The sequence below is a fragment of the Prinia subflava genome, chromosome 4 (assembly GCF_021018805.1).
Source record: "Prinia subflava isolate CZ2003 ecotype Zambia chromosome 4, Cam_Psub_1.2, whole genome shotgun sequence".
Lineage (NCBI taxonomy): Eukaryota > Metazoa > Chordata > Aves > Passeriformes > Cisticolidae > Prinia > Prinia subflava.
The window spans coordinates 32,017,515-32,034,196 of record NC_086250.1 but is presented as its reverse complement, the minus strand read 5'-3'; the positions used below and the strand labels follow the sequence as shown (position 1 = coordinate 32,034,196).

Sequence of the window (16,682 nt, the reverse complement as noted above, 5' to 3'; positions counted from 1 at the left end):
CAGGATTTCGAAAATTGTGTCTTTCTGCAACACCTATTCAGTCGCAGAAGGTATGGGAGGAAAACAACACCTCTCTCAGCTCTTTGCATTTTAAAGGAATATTTCTGCGGTGAAGACAACATCCACGACAGAAGAATCTACTCGCAGCGTGTGTTCCTGCTACGTGTGACACGTGTATCTGTCCTTAAATGTATTCAGAGAGACAGAAATGTTCTGCATTGTATCTGTATCTGTATTCAACATATGGAGCATTCGTCTGTATCTGAGAAGAAAAAAACCCCAAACCCTCCCCCCTCACAGCAAAAGCAGGAGCGCGATGGAGGCTGACGCCAGCCTTCAGCTTTACGTTTTTGTACTCACACGTTGGAGGTTACCCTGCCCTCACCTTCGGGTCATTTTTCTGGGCTTTACGGCTCGGGAGCCGAGAGCTGGGAGGCAGACAGAGAGCCCAGAGCAGGTCCGGGCTCCCGGGGCGGGCACCAGGGCAGGGCATGCGGTGCGGGGAGAGCGGGGACCCCGCGCCCCGCCCGGGCACAGCGCGCCCGTCCCGCCGCCCGCCCGCCCTGCCTCCGCCCGGGGCCCCGCCGCGCCCCGCTCCCCTCCGAGCCCTGCGCGCTGCCGCCGAGCCTCTGCTGTGCCAGGCGTTGAGGAGGGGTACCTAGAGGAAAAATCATCAGGGAAAGGTCCATCCTGAGAGAAACGTCTCCGAGGAACGCTCTCTCTCTTGAAACCGCAGCGGGTGGCTGTGGCAAGCGCTCTTTAGAAGTGATAGGGAGTCTCGCCTGGTCGGGTCTCAGTTTTTGCGCATCTATGAAACACTCTATCAAGTGGCTTTTCCCGTTATCTTCCCCCCTCTCTCAGACACACAGACTTCCCTTTTTGTTTCTTTCCCTCGTTTTCCTGCTACCCGTGCCCTGCTACACTCCTACCCGCGGCCAGGGTTATATCCCTGCCGTGCCCCGTGTCAGGCAATCCCTGCCCATCCCCGGTTTAACACCCCTCCGTCAGCGGTGTGAGGTTCTCTCCTTTGCTGTGGACAAAGATTCTACAGATGAAAGACAAAGGGCGTCAACCGCACGAGGACGGCGGCGCGGTCGCTCCCCACCCCTGGCCCAGAGCTGGGGCACCGAGTACCTGAGGAAACTTTTTTTTTTTTTTTTTTTTTTTTTTTTTTTTTTTTTTTTTTTTTTTTTTCATAATAGTTCTAATAATACTAAATCCCCAGGACAGCTCCCTTTGGGGAGAAGCCGTGCCGGCGCGGCCGTGGGTGCGGGGGCTCGCTGCGCGCCCCGCGGGGCTCCGAGTGCGTCAGGCGGAGAGTGGCGTCAGCGGGCGCGGAGCGGCGCGGAGGGGGCAGCGGGAGGGGGACAGGCAGGCAGGGAGGGAGGGAGGGAGGGAGCTTCGTCAGGAGGCGATGGCGGTACCGCCGTGACATCACCCCGCGGCTTATATAGTTGGGGAAGGGTCTGGGTCCCCCGTCTGGTGCCTGCAGCCGCCCGTCAGCACGCGTGCGGAGGGCGAGAAGCGGCGGGGCTCTGTCTGTTTGTCTCTGTCTTTCTGTCTGTGTCTCTCTCCGTCTCTCCCCAGGATTTATGGACTTTACTTTCTAGAGGGCGGCGCGGAAGGATGAGAGCCCAGCTGGTGTGCGTGGTGCTGCTGGCCCTGGCCTCCTGCAGCCTGTGCTCAGGTAAGTGCCCGCCGCCGGACACCGCCCGGCCCCGGAGCCGCTCCGGCCGCTCGGCCCCGAGCCGCTCCCGGAGCTGCAAGAGGCACCCAAAGGAGGGAAGTGAAGTCGCTCCGGGCTCCGCCGGCTGTCCCCATCAGGCGTCCGGGAGCCGACTCCGATAACGGGCTGTGGCCAGCACCATTTTTTTTTTTTAATTTTTTTTTTTTTTTTTAATATTGCTCCTCTAACTTTCTCCCTTCGTATACGGCATTCCTCCTCACAGCATCCATACCACGGCAATTAGTGCAGACTAGCCATTGGAAATACAAATCAGTGCAGACCATCTGCATGGCTGTGCTGTGGTTCATTGAATAGCATGTATTTCCAAATTAAGATACAAATTGTAATTTCTGCAACTCATATGAATAGCTGCTGTAATCCAAATCACCATGAATATGTATACCCTTCAGTCACTTTTTAGAGAGAGAAATATAATTTTATTATCAGGAGAAAAAGTTGCAAACAACCAATCTGAAATTACGACCAAAAAACCCACTGAAGCACAGGTAGCTCACGCACTAAGAAGGCTGATGTAAATGCATTTCTTCTCCAAGAGCAGTTGCTTTAGAAAGCTCAAAAGGAAGATGATATATTAAAATGCATTTCCTACTTCTTTGATAAATGACACGTCTTGAGCATCTGCCATTTATGTCTAAAAGTTTATGACCAAATAGGTATGGTGATAGTTAAACAGGTGTATGCACCCATATATGAAGCAGAATAGCCTGCAACCTTAACTAACTTCAAAATTAATTTTTAACTCCACTAAATTACCAGGTAAATTTAAAGGCAACTTCATTATTCAACTTTAGTGTTCAGAGGGACTCAGAATTCCTAATTCCCTCTTTAGATGGAAGTTTCCAGTTTGAATTCTCCTGCAGAAGAAAAATGTAAACCACACAATATCTTCATTTTATTACACTTTAAATATAATTGTTCTGTATATTATAAAGAACATGATCTTAGTGACAAAGCTTAACATTCTTTTTCTCCAGATATATTTCTAAGCCTTTTAAACATATTTCTCACTAGTATTTTTAGTGAAACAGTTTCAAATTCAACTCCTTACAGAGCCTGGATGAAAGACTTAAGTGGGAATTAAAATAGGTTCATAAAAAAACTCTCAGAAGTCTAATTATAAGGGGAACTAACAAAAAAGTTTATTTGCTTGAAAATTTGAAATTATTTTTAAATGAGAAATGTCACAGAGAAGCTTGTGTGAAGGGGCCCAACTAATATGGACAGTTATACCATAAAGAAAATTATTTTTACATTTTCTTTTGAAAATGTTTGTCCTGAGGTGAAAGTATGAACCTGTAGAATGTAATTGTTCCTATAAAATGTGAATAAATGAATAGAAACTATTTTTCTTGTCAGTAGAATCCAGAATACATCACATTGTGAATTTCTCTCTGATTTAAACAATAATGTGTAACCAGGCTTTTTATAATTTTGTATATTGCTCTCTGAGACTCTGTTATTTTTATGCTTTTGCTCCTCATCCATTTCTTTCCACTCCTGAATTACGTGAACATGCTTCCTTCTCTCCCTCTAAGCCTTGCTTTATTCTTCACTCAAGGATGCTTGACTCCTAAATAATGTCCTCTAGATTTCCTTTTTTTTTTTAATCCAAGTGCTTCTTAATACCTTTCTTTCTTCTTTCACACCTGCAGCTCTCTTCCAGCCCTGATGTGTGGAAGCTATCTTCCATCCTTTGTAGAAACAAAATCCAGATGCCAAGCAGGCACAAGTCCTTTCATTTTTCTCAGCTGGTGTGATCCAGGACACCACAAATCATGATGCTGTCATTGTGTGTGTGCTCACCTGCTCACAGGGTAATAGAAATTCAGCTGAGGTGATCCTGGGCTGCCAGCAGAACTTTGGCTATTGATAAAGCTGGTAAAATTGACTGACATTCCTGCTGAAAGGACTGAAAGGCATTAGGTTGGAGATCAGTTGCTAGTGACTTGCTGACTGCTCTACAACTATGGAATATGAAAATTTAAAACATTGAATAAAACTGGTTGTAGATTAGCATTACAGCTTAAATGCAATAACTTCGATGCTAAAAATAATAAATGAATCTATTGTGCTGGTAATGCAAAGGTGGACAGGAGCATTCCTACAGAGGAAGGGGATATGTGGGACACAGAAGTTTTTGATGACCTAAATAATTGGAATGAGAAGCAGTGCAACAATACAAAGTGCAGTGGCTTAGGAAATAATAGAAATTCCAGTTAAGTGGTCCTTTTTAACAAAAGCACAAGTGTTGGAAATCTGAGGAATAAAAGGCATTATCTTGTTATCTAACCTGTTTTTGGGGGTTTTTCAGCCACAAAAGACAAACAAAATCAAAAGACATGTAAGACAGCTGCCCTCTGCAGCTAGTGGTAAGCATTAAGGTGGTTAAGTATTGAGGCTTCTGAACCAAACTGTACTATGCTGTTCTCTTTTGAGAACACATCAAGGACAGAAGAGAGCTGCTCTGGTGAGCTGGGGAATACAAGGCTTTTGAAAGGAAGGAGAATAGGTGAGAGTCCAATAAATCTGGGCATAGCCTTTCAATGAAGGGAATTTATGGGATTTTCAGTGCAATGGTTCTTGACCAAAAAGACACAGTGATCTTGTGCTTGTTTGCTAATCTTGTAAGGACACACAAAAACACTAAGCTGGGAAGAGCCGTGATTCCTCTCAATAAATACATGATGGATAAATATTACAAGTAGGAAGGTACCATTTATAGAGTAGGAGTTTATTTGCAAACCAAGGATACATTTGTAGTTAGAAATAAATTAGACTTGAAATCAGAAGCAAGTGAATAATTACTGATACTTAGAATAATTTCCTAAAGAAGAAACAAAGTGGCAGTAGTGGTGAGATTTGTTAAGATTGAACATGACTGATTTTTAAGAGCATTATAATGGGTGACTTCTGTGCTAACAGAAACCTATGGCACATTAGCACGTGCTTGTGGTCCCTTACAATCTCACATTCTGTGAAAGGCAGTGACACAACGTGGTGATGATCCCTGAAATTAGGCATAGGCAGAATCTATCCACAGATTCAGTGGTAGGGTCTTACATGCCAACAGCATTGACTATTTTAAAGAAAGTGAGGTATGACCTATACAAATATGGAATATATTTTGGTTTAGTACGGCTTCAAATATTGGTGCATTGTTTGGTTTTGGATTGTTGGTATTCCAGGAAAGGTAAAAGCTATGTGGAACTCTATTTCACCTAAAGACTTAACTAATCCCTTACATTTTTTCTCTTCGAGCTGTGATTGTTGCTGCCAAGGCACCAGATCTTCATTGTGATTCTCATCTTCATCTTATGATGCTGTGTGTAGAAATGTGTCTGTGTTTTCTCTTTCCATAGCAATTTTATCCTATCTACCAAATCACAGGTCTTGCAAGTCTACTGAGCTACCAAAGGTCAATTAAACCAATAAAGAAAATCCCTACACTTCCAGTCAGAATATTTTGTTTTTGTGTATACATTGTCAAGAATTTGTATCATAAACGAGTCAAGCTCAGTTCTCTCATATCAGTAAAAATATCCTTAATTTAAGATTAATCAAGAATATTGATTATTAATCAAGTAATCATAACTGCCATTTACCTAAATAATTAATACTTAAATAAGTATTACTTGAAATAAATATTCTTTTTTTTTCCAAAGTAAGCAAGGGTCACAAATATTTATTATGAAAATAATGAAGAAGATTGCAGTAGTTCTTTTATACTGAAGGAATTACAGTTTAATGAGTCTTTCTGCAATGAAACTGAGATAAATGAACAGTTCCATTTAGTTCAATAAGCTTGATCATGCTTTAAAAAATGTATTCAGTATTTATTTTAATATAATGTTGTTGTTAACTGAAGACTCCTGACAGTCCCTCTAGGTCACTGGTGTTTGTGTTTGTTGTTGGTTTTTTTAAAAATAGTTTAAATATCTAAGTTCCGTATTGAAATGTCCATGATTTATGATCAAATAATAAGCATATGTTTTTGGTTTATTCCCAGATTCAGAAGAGGAAATGAAAGCATTAGAAGCAGATTTATTGACCAATATGTACACATCAAAGGTAATTATTTTTCTTCTTTACCTGACAGGGAGGGAGCAAATGAATTCTCATTACAAACCCAAAAGTCTTTGCACAAAGTAATAACCTATGGTCTAGACAGAAAAGTTCAGTGTTAGGTTTTACTTTGGTGCAAGGTTTTCTCCAGTTCAAAGGAAATTTAAAGGTGTTGATGTGACACACTAAATGTGTTCCTCAGTTGTAACACTGGTACTTTCATTAAACTGTCAAAACTATGTTATGTACGGAGATGTAAATTTATGTGAGGAAATGTGTTTCCAATAAGATTATGCCCGATGAAAGCTAAATTAACCTTGAGTCAAATCTCTAAGTGCTATTTTTATGCAGAACTCTTCCTATATGCATATAAAATTAAGATAATCATAAACCAAAAATAGTTTATACATATGCCAATTTTGGTTTAGGGTTTTAATCATAGCACCAGTACAGGAACATGGGGACATGACTGTGAAAATACTAACTTTGTAAGTGGCATTTCCTTGACAGGTTTCCAGACTGTGAATAATGCTTATGTTATTTAATATGAATATATAAAAATTCAGTGAAAACCTCATTTTCACAAGGTGAAGCAGAAAGTGTTGTACGTATGTATTTGAGAGGCTGATAGACACTTTGTCAATACAATTATCTTCCATAAATGATCCAACAAATATATATGTCTGATAGATCTTCAACAACATATAAAGAACAAAATCTTAAACAAGTGCTATGGCTTTAAGGATGAATATTTTTATTCATTATTCCAATAAAGTTTAAGTTATACTTAAATGCGATGGGAAATAAAATGAGAAATGAAAAATTTTTCCCCCCCAAAAAAATTTTCATACGCTAATGACTAGCTGAAGGTTAAAGACAAAACCTTCCAGGAAGACTTCTGCATATATTGTATTTAAGTGTATGTGACCTTTTCCACAGCATTATTGGATAGACTAGAAGAAGTATGAGGCCAGAAAATGCATTTTCTTTATCTGGTCAGGCAGTTCTTAGAGCTCAATGTTCTCTACTGGCCAATGATAGTTAACCTTAGATTACAAATAAACCTGTTGCCCACTCACTTTTCTAAGGTAATGAAAGACTTGGTAACTACTCCTTTTCTGTGATGTATTTAAATGTAGGAGGCTGACAAAAATAGGTTTTTTGTTGTGTGGTAAAGCATAGCATGCCCTGGAATAAAACCCTGCAGGTATTGGTATTTCTGCTACTGACTTTAGTGGATCTGTGAACATAGCTCCCATCTTTCCCTCCCTCTCACCACAAAACACAAGCTCAGGTAACTCCAAATGCACAAATATTTTGCACCAGTTAATAATGTCATGGTGTTTGCCATAATACTCTTTTTATGTCATATAGCTTGCTATTCAGCTTCCTTAAGGTATTTTACCACAGTCAGCTGAGACTTGAAGTTGACAGAAGCAGTAGAATCATGTTGGAGAGATTGCTTTAATTCTGCTTTATACTGCCTTAAATCACCATCTAAAGTTCATTAGTTAAATATATGCTGTCTCTTGACATGAAAGCAAGACATGGTGGAAACACTGTGTATTAAATCTTCTACAAGAGCAATATCAGAATCCCATTCATTACTGAAATTATTTCTTTTGTGTTGTTTGCTGCTAGATTTTAACCCTCATTACACCAAATTATGGCTCTGGTATGATAGACAAATTTGAAGACAGTATGTGTAATACCTGTTCTGTGTTGTGCTTGAGATCTGGTTCCATTTGAGGGTAATTACTGCTAAATTGCATTAACTGGATTTGACACTTGGTCATCAGCAAAGGAATCCTAACAATTTAAACAGCATTAAGATGGGAAAAAAAAGTGCTGTTTATGAAAACTGAGATCTAAAAGTGCAGAAAAATGGATTATCACTTGCGGGTTTAGTATTTGATAGAACAAAAATCTACCTAAGTAGGCAACTTGTGGACTATAGCATCAAGACTATGGCCAAGGCTTAAGCAGACCTTTTGCAATATTCAGTAGTCTCTCCAATATTGCAGGAAGAATTGCCTTATGCCTTTAACTTCACAGACTGCTGTCCAGTGCCTGCTGCCTCTTTTCCAGTTGCTCTTTAAAGTCACCTATATGCTGAATCACTCTCCATCCTTAAAGAAGTAGTTCATGCTTATTGCTTATTGTCTTCAACACTTAATACAGTTTGTCACCTTTCCCTGCTGTTACATCTGAACCAAGATACAAGGATCAAAAAAGTACCTAAAATGTTCTTTTTTCTAAAATAAAATCCAAAAAGTCATCTGGAACATCTGGTAAAACAACAAAATCTGACTTGTCAAAAATATGTGGACAGTTATTTCCTGTCTCTCTTTTGTTTTAGATAGAAAACTCGATTCATATCAAAGAGATAACTGTATTTCCAGCTTCCTAAATGCTTGCCTGAAACCACTAGTTGCATGAATAATGTTTTGAACTCAAAAAAGATTGAGACTATGTTATTTAGAGGGGGGGAAAAAAAGTAAAACAAAAGTATTCCTTGGAGAATATACCATCCCTAGAATATACTCCACCTTTGAGATCCCACCCAACATTAATTTTCTGAAGTCATGGACCTACTGAATTTTCACTGTTGTAGAATGCCTGTTTATGACTGTATTTGCTCAGAGAGTTTAGCCTCCTTTTCTGAGGAGCTGCCTAGAAGTAGGAGGAACCTACAGCTACCTAGGAGCTACTGACTTCCTGACTCGGTCATCACATAAAAATTCATTAGGTTTACAGGCATTAATATACACCATGGAAGAACTTCTTCTTTAACAAAACTCAGTGTTATATCTGATTAAAGATATTATTTCTATGGTTACAATCTGAAAAAAAATCAATTACTATTATGGAAAGGAACCATAGAGATCATACACTAGCTTGGGATTTTTACTTCATTTTGACTTTGCTTTTTATCTGCTTTTACTAGATAAAGACACGAATGTAAAAAGCAGATACCATTTTTCCTAATGAAAAATAGCATTTGGGATGTATGGATGGATTGTAATAAAAGAAGTATCTTAAACTATTAGGGGTATCATTCAACCAGAAATGGAAATAAAATATCATATAAGTTATAACTTGAGAATCTCTTTTGCCTTGCATAGGACAAGCCTGTTGTCAAAGAAGGAAATAAGCTTTTTTCAGTTTTTTAGATGATCATAAATTCTCTTTCAAGATCCATGAAGTGTGAGAAATTATATATCTGATTCTTATTTTACAAATATGTTCAGTAATGAAAATACATACATCATATTCACTTCAGTATTCATATACCCTTTAAATTCTAGTTCATACTACAGTTTCCTTTATTTTTCAGATCATTCCCAGATATTTTTCAAGTTACTCTTGAAAAAATTAGTTCTACCTTGGTGGATAAGGGTTCCTTGTTTATTGTGTAGGTGTTTTCCAAAATATATGTTGAGCTACTGTAGTTGATATTGCTTAGACCTGTGTGGAAAATATATATAAATGTATAAAATATATTACCTATAATATAAAATATATCACGTATTGTAAATTACCCTGAACATTTGGCTTATCATCATCTTTAACTGGTTTTTTACATATACCTTTAGGATAACTGCCTCAGATACTTTCCATAATGCAAAAAGCAAAGCAATCTGATTTTAGTGCTTGCTGTAAGAGTGGAGCAGAAAAATAACGTGACTGCTCTGTTCAGTGACTGGACATGACCTGGAAACCCCCACATTCAGTTAAAATAACCCAAAATTCACTCTGACTGAATTGTTAATGGCAGCAGTAAGTAGAAGCAGGTGTACCCGAGTAAAAAACTTTGAGGTGATATATGCATGGCATTAATAGGAATGAGACTCCCTTAACAAATGAAATATTAGGTAGAAGCTTGCAGACAGCACTGAAAATTTATTTTCTCCTAAGTTCATAAGTAGGAACTAAGACAATTTGCACCTAAGGAAATCTGCTATTTAAGTATTTTACTAATACAGAGGGGAAAGTCCCTTTATACATGGCTATGCATCAGACTGACATAAAGTAGTAACTTTAGATCAAAAAGATTCTATAAATTATGCAAGAAGGCATGAAAAATTACCCTATCTTTTACTCTTCTGTTTCCATCCACTGCAATATTTTTGGTTCTTACTTAAATCAGAAATCTCACTTTCTCATGTAGCACTGCCTCTTGATTCTATGTTCCACTGCAATTTAGCTGTTGCAGTGCTAGCTCACATTTCTTTTGTATACCCAGGAGAGAAAAGTGAACTGGAGAAGCCTCCTGATTTGTCATGGGAAGGTCCATATTTTTATACCTCAAAAATATATTAAAACAGACCAAAGAACATTTTAAAATTGCATTAGACATTTGGTCTTTTTCCTAATTTAACTTCTGCTAATAAAATTGGATATTCTGCAAAGAGAATAGTTTTATTTTGAAACAGTCACATCTTCTTAAATAATTTGATAGACTAACTAGGGCACTTCAATGGGACAACAGATGAGCTCAAAATAAAGAGTGCAGAACCAATTACAAGCTTCCAAATAAGATTTCAGATTTGTTTTCTTTGTCTCAAAACAAAATACTCTTATTTTTTTGGAACGTTGTCAGGAATATGAGAAGGCACAACAGTTTTCCTAAAAGGCTAAATAATTCTCATTTTGAAGGGCATGCATGTATCATATGTATGTTGGAGTAATGATCATGGCCAAAAGAAAACTTTTTGTTTTGTTGTAACTAATGCTAAGAGTGATGCCAAATTTTCTTGTTTCTTCCTCATTTCTCTGAATTTTCTTTCTTTTCCCTCAAAAAATAGTCAAGTGTGATGAATATACATAAATCTTGCATGCAAGGCCCCTTTGTTAGGAAGGTGCTCTAAAGAAAGGTGAAGTGCTTACCTATGTTCAGTCAAGTAAGCACTGCATCCACACTCTCAATTAGTGCTGTCAAATACATGTGAAAGGCCATGTCTGTGTTAGTGTCATACGTATATTTAACTTCCTACATACAGGAAAAGAAGCTACTACACTTCAGCTCACAGGTAAAATCTAATCCTAGCATGCACAGCAAGGAAATCCTTGCCAGGAATAAATAGGAATTTGATTGGAGATTGCTATGTCACTTCTAGTTTAAGGAAACTAAATGCTATACTCAGTACTAAAAGGAATACAATGGAGAAGAAAAAATTAATAGTGAGAGAATGAAGAAAATGGCAAAATCTTGAAAAGCAGCAAATGATATTGGAATTCAGTTTTAAACTTACTTTTTCCTATTGATAATCAAAATGGAAGAAGACTACTACCACAAGAGCTTGGCAAAAACAGTACCAGTAGAAAAGTAAAAAATTATGCTTATCAGCATTTCTTTAAAATGGTTTAAAAGCTCATACAAAATGCAAGACATTGGAACAAGCAAAATTTGAGGCAAGCCATGGTGAAATTTCAGTTTTTCTATCTTTCTGTAACATTTCTGGACAGGTTCATTATGGACCACCTAAACACAGTTGGTCTCAGTTTTTCAGTCCAGTTACCAGATCATGAATACTTTGTTTTCACAGCTATGTTTTATCTTTGCTCCATCTTCCTAAACCCATAAACCTTCAATTAACATCTCCCAGGCTCTTGACTTTCCAGCATCCAAAACTTCTGAGACTTACAGATTCTGTAACTTCAGGCCCAGACTCATCAGACAGCTTATCCTGAAGCAGGGACTCCATTCCTTTTCTTAGGGAATTTTGAGATGACTGGTATTTGTTCTGAACTAGGGAGGAGTGTCTAGTTAACCACAGGCATCCAACTTGGATTCCTTAGCTGGGAATTTATCCAGTGGGTTTGATTCATTATGCTTATTTACACCTGTGAATTTATATTATATTAATTTCCATCTGTGTTTTTGTTTGCACCTGTGCAGAATCACTATGAAATGCTGCCATTCTGGTTTGGTAGCAGTTTAGTTTTTTCATCATTTATATATACCTGGGGGGCAAGGCTGCAAGGAAGCAGACTTGGAGTGTGTAATAAATGAGTTATCCTGAGTTCAGCACTCTAATTATTGTTTAAAAGTTGACCAGATGAAAAGCACTTCATAAACAGAAGCTTGTTTCTAAGAAAACATTTGAATGTAGCACATGATTACAAAAAACCAAAAAATACGTTAAATTGTGGGTCTTTTCATTTTCAGATTAACAGAGCAAAACTTCCATACTGGAAAATGACCCTGCTAAATGTCTGCAATCTTGTCAACAAGATAAACAACCAAGTGGGGGAAACAGTAGAGGTAGATGAGGAGGATCTGGTTCCAGGAAGACAGTTCCCTGCTTCCCTGGATGGCTTCAGCTTGGAAGCAATGCTGACAGTGTATCAACTCCAAAAAGTTTGCCACAGCAGAGCCTTTCAGCATTGGGAGGTAACACAAACTGTCACAAATGCGTGCTGTAGTGATGTTGCAAAAATCCATATCCATGTGACCTCCATCACATAGTCTGAGCTTTCCTTCCCTTTTTTATATTCTCTAATACCTCTAATATGCCTCTTTCAGTAAGAGTAGTGAATTAGTGCAGTTTCTGATGACCTGAATGTGTGTTTCTTACAATGACCCATGGATAAATGAGAACTTTCCTTAACTGCATACTTTCTCCACTCTTTGTAGCCATTTCAGATAACCAAACAAACATGAAAGTCATCTCTATGCCAGAAAACATAATTAATACATGCTTAACAGACATGAAGTTACTATAGATCTATTGAAGCATAAATAAGTGTAGCTAGTGTAAGCTAAGACCTTAAGGCAAACAGGATTCAAAATGCAGGATACATGCCTCTGTGTACATACCATTTTACAAGGTACTCTGGTTTTCTTATCATTGCTAGGAAACTGACAGCAAGGTAACTCCTGCTTTTTGTTTCCCTACACATAAAGAGGGCCCTGGAAGTTGACACTGTGATCATATGAAGACTGCTGCTCTTAAACAGTGATTGTTTATAGCCCCTTTGTGATATTTATTTTAGTACAGTGATTACAGTGATTACAGTGAAGCACGCTAGGCGCAATGCACTTGCATTGTTAGATATTACAGTAAAAGCTGCTTTGTGTAGTGAAAAAAGCTCAGTGTCACTACCCACTTTCCAGTAAGGCAAATTTCTTCATCTGTCTCAGGTTCATGTACAGTCTAGCTGAATCCAGGTCTGTTTTGGTTTGGTTTTGTTTGTTTGTTTGAGTTTTTTGTTTGCTTTGGTTTGCTTTGCTGAGTTATAACTCTGTGTATTCCCAAACCTCATATTAGCTGGGGTGGTCCATGCAAAGGCCTGCAACCTCTTTGAGAACCAGAGTTTTCAGAAGACTCTCTTCATCAGTGCATTTATTGCTGGAAAGGAGCTACCCTGGAACCAAATATGCAATAACCCATCTGTCTTATTCACAGTTCTCTGCTTTGCAGGAAGTTGTAGATTAAAATATTTTTCAAAAGATGAAACCAGTACGCAGTGCATGTAGGTGTTTAACCTAAATGTATGATAACAGAGTGATTAGAAATTAGTAATTAGAAAACTTTCAGTCAATTTGAGTTTTAATATAAGGAGGATATACCAGCTTTCCTCTCTGGTCAAAGCCAATTATCTATTTTGTTGAAGTGGAATTTAAATATCTGTAGGGCTCAGCTCATCTTCAGCCTGATTTTAGTTTTGCATGTTAAGTTTTGTCTTTTTTTTTTTTTTTTAATTAATACTGCAGCTAACATAGCAAAGGTTTTTCTTGGTGACAGATGTCAAAATAATATTTTAAAAAATTTTGAGGAGTTTATAATCTTCATTATCAGAAAAAGTAGGTAACAGTGTGTCTCTTCTTGCATTCCACAGTTACTTCAGCAAGATGCTTTTGATCTAGAGAACTCAAGCCAAGAAAAGGAAATCATGAAGAGAAAAAATCCCTATATTCTGAAACGGCAGCTACATGTGAACAAAGCTAGAAGACCATACATACTCAAGAGAAGTTCATATTACTGATGCAGCAGAAGAAAACAATGTATATTTAGTTTATAGGTAACTGTGCGTTATGGTTATCTTATCTAAATCTAAAATCATACTTGTGTGAAAATATACTCTGGAAAATCAAGATGATAACATAGCTGTGTCTTTTTTGCAATTGCTGTTTCTTGATTGTGAATTTTTCCTACTTGAGATGAATTGGTCTAATACATTTGCAAATAAAACTAGTTTTTAAGCATGATGTACTGTACAAAACTGAAATTTCAACATGCTTTCAAACAATCTTGTAGTTATTTCTCCAATTTTATAAAGCACCAACATAACATGAAGTAAGTTGATATTGTCCATAAATCCTACTGAGAATCTTACAATTTCTTCATGCAACACCTCAAACATGTAAATGTTTCCAATTTTTTTTTAATAATATAGTAGCAAGAACTGCCACAATACTTTATGCTTTGACCAGTTTAACTTATCAGGGAATAGGTCTAAGGAAGAAAAAGGATGCTATCAATTGATTGTTAAGTGGCAATTTCAAAATGAATATTTAAAATAACTTGCTTGTAAGTGAATTTTTTATTTTTAACTTCTAATCTATGAGTACTCGGGAAAAAAAAAAACCAAAACAAAAAACCACACACACACACACACACATAAAAAAACCCCCACCAAAACCCAAAAAGCTGATTCATGTCTCAGTGCTGTCACTGTTAAAAGGCAAAATAGTAATCTGATTACACCAGAAACTTGGTGTTTGAAAGAGTAATTGAAATTAGAAAATTTTAAAATTACTATAAAAAGCATTTCCTTTCCCTTCCTTCACAAATTTATAGAAAACAGGAAGTTTCTGTGCTGAAAACCATTTTGAAAGCCAACAGAGAGGGAGGGTCACAGCATGGGAAAAATTGTTTTCAAGACATGAGGAATCAGCTGCTGCCTGAAAGTTACACATTTTCCACTTCTGTGTTTGTGATGTGTGCATGAGATTTGGGATCTCAATGAGTCTGGGTTCCAGTTAGGAGAAAAACAGTCTGAAAGGACTGGGGGCCACAACAACCATCCAAATTGAGGGGTAGTCCACGAACTATGAAGCCTGGATACTCAGATCAGAAGGCAAAAATGGGACAGACATTGTTTTTGAAAACTTGCCTGTTCCCCGTTTGAGGTATTTCCTCAAAGCAATTCTCCCCCAACAAATAGCCACACCATCACCCCCACCATGCCAAACAAAAACCAACAAGCAAAGAAACAACCCTTCACCTTCCACACACAAAAACGCCCCCGAACAACCAAGAACTCAGCAGAAAACCCAAACAGTTGAAGAATATTAAATTACTGTCACAAGTTTCTTACACTTTGTTGCATGGGGAGGGATGGAGTTTCTAAAGTAAAGTGTATTTTCATATATTGAAGATAATTATATTTCCTTCTCTCACTGCAAATATTATTAATCAGTTTATTAATTCAATAATCCTTAAATGCATGCGCCAACAAGAAATAACTGAGCATACACTAATTATTGCAATAATCATTATGACTCAAATACAGCAAAACAATTAAGTATGTTCAGTCTCAATGTTTTAAATGCTTAATGTGCTCAAGGGCTTTGCCTAAATAAGTAAACTCATACCCCTTACTTTTTTTAATGAAACATTGAATTAGACTGGATACCCAGTATGCTCACAAGTGGTTAAGAAACACCTTATTTCCAAGAAACCTCTAAGATTCCTAGTCCTATTATGGATATTTGCATTCTAAAATATCTTTTGTTCTGAAATAACAAAGTAGAATAGTTTGTTCCAAAATTTGCTGCTTGTAGTACCTGGGAAAAAAAAAAAAAAAGGAACTTCAAATCACTTTTTCATAGGAAAAATAGAAGAATCAGACAAAAATAAACAAGTTGTCATTATATTTTTCTCTCATGTTAAGTTTAAGAGTATAAAAGCTAAAAAAAAAAAAAGTAGGGTAAGGTAATGTGTTTGTCATCTGATAGAGAGCATAAATTTTTCAGAAAGAAACACCCTTCCATGTCTCATTTTGGAGGTAATTTAGATGGTCACAGTAATGGCATATGATCTCAAATAATTATATTAACTGTTCCATCCTCATCTAGTGTTCCACACTGCCTTGTGACCGTGTACTTGTTCTTTGCAGTGCAGCCCTAACAGATTAGTCAGACTGGCTGGAAATGGCATTAAATAACCCATTTCCTTTCAGCAGACTGTGAATCCACACACAGCCAGCTACTACGTGTCACTGGTGAAGACAGAGCTTAAAGTACGGCAGGAAAGTACAGCTTGTCAGTTGTCCCTAGTCTCTGATGGAGGTGTCAGAAAAATGTCATTCAGTGTGATAGTCTGAACTAGGTGAGGAAACAAAAACTGTATTTGCAATATGGTCAGTTAAGCTAAAAATGCCAGTGCCGGCTTTTCAGTTTATTGGTCATGAATGAAAAGCAAACATAGCAGTATTAAAATTCTAGAAAACACAAATCATAGAATTAAGCCATGTGCTCAAAGCTGTTAAAGGAAATTTTGAAGCCTAGGAGACTTCCTTGCTTGAAATCTCTTCTCTCTTCTAGCTGCTGCTGTCTCCTGATGGCCTCACTGCTGTGGAAATGCAGCCTTTTTTTAGTCTTCATTTTTGGATGCTGGCAAAAATATAATAGGCTTATGCATATTTGCCTCTATTTTGCACATTCTTTCAGAGAGATCCTCAGGGTGCCTGCCTCACCCATAACTGCACTGCCTGCAATATCCATGCTGCTTTACATGTCCAGCAGCAATGAGTGCTGGATGAAGTTCAAGTTAGAGGAAGCTATCACAATATGTAAAGACTTATTAATTTAGAAAGAGTTCCCATTCCCTTCCCTTCCCTTCCCTTCCCTTCCCTTCCCTTC

General features: G+C 37.8%; 1 protein-coding gene across 1 annotated transcript; it reads left to right on the top strand.

The window, feature by feature from the left end:
• The first annotated feature begins 613 nt into the window (after positions 1-613).
• On the top strand, positions 614-14,024 carry NTS (neurotensin). The gene is made up of 5 exons (XM_063396374.1): positions 614-1,303; positions 1,611-1,687; positions 5,754-5,815; positions 11,982-12,206; positions 13,655-14,024. The coding sequence occupies exons 2-5, from the start codon at positions 1,627-1,629 to the stop codon at positions 13,799-13,801; spliced, it is 495 nt and encodes a 164-aa protein (XP_063252444.1). The 5' UTR covers positions 614-1,303; positions 1,611-1,626; the 3' UTR covers positions 13,802-14,024.
• The last annotated feature ends 2,658 nt before the right edge of the window (positions 14,025-16,682 follow it).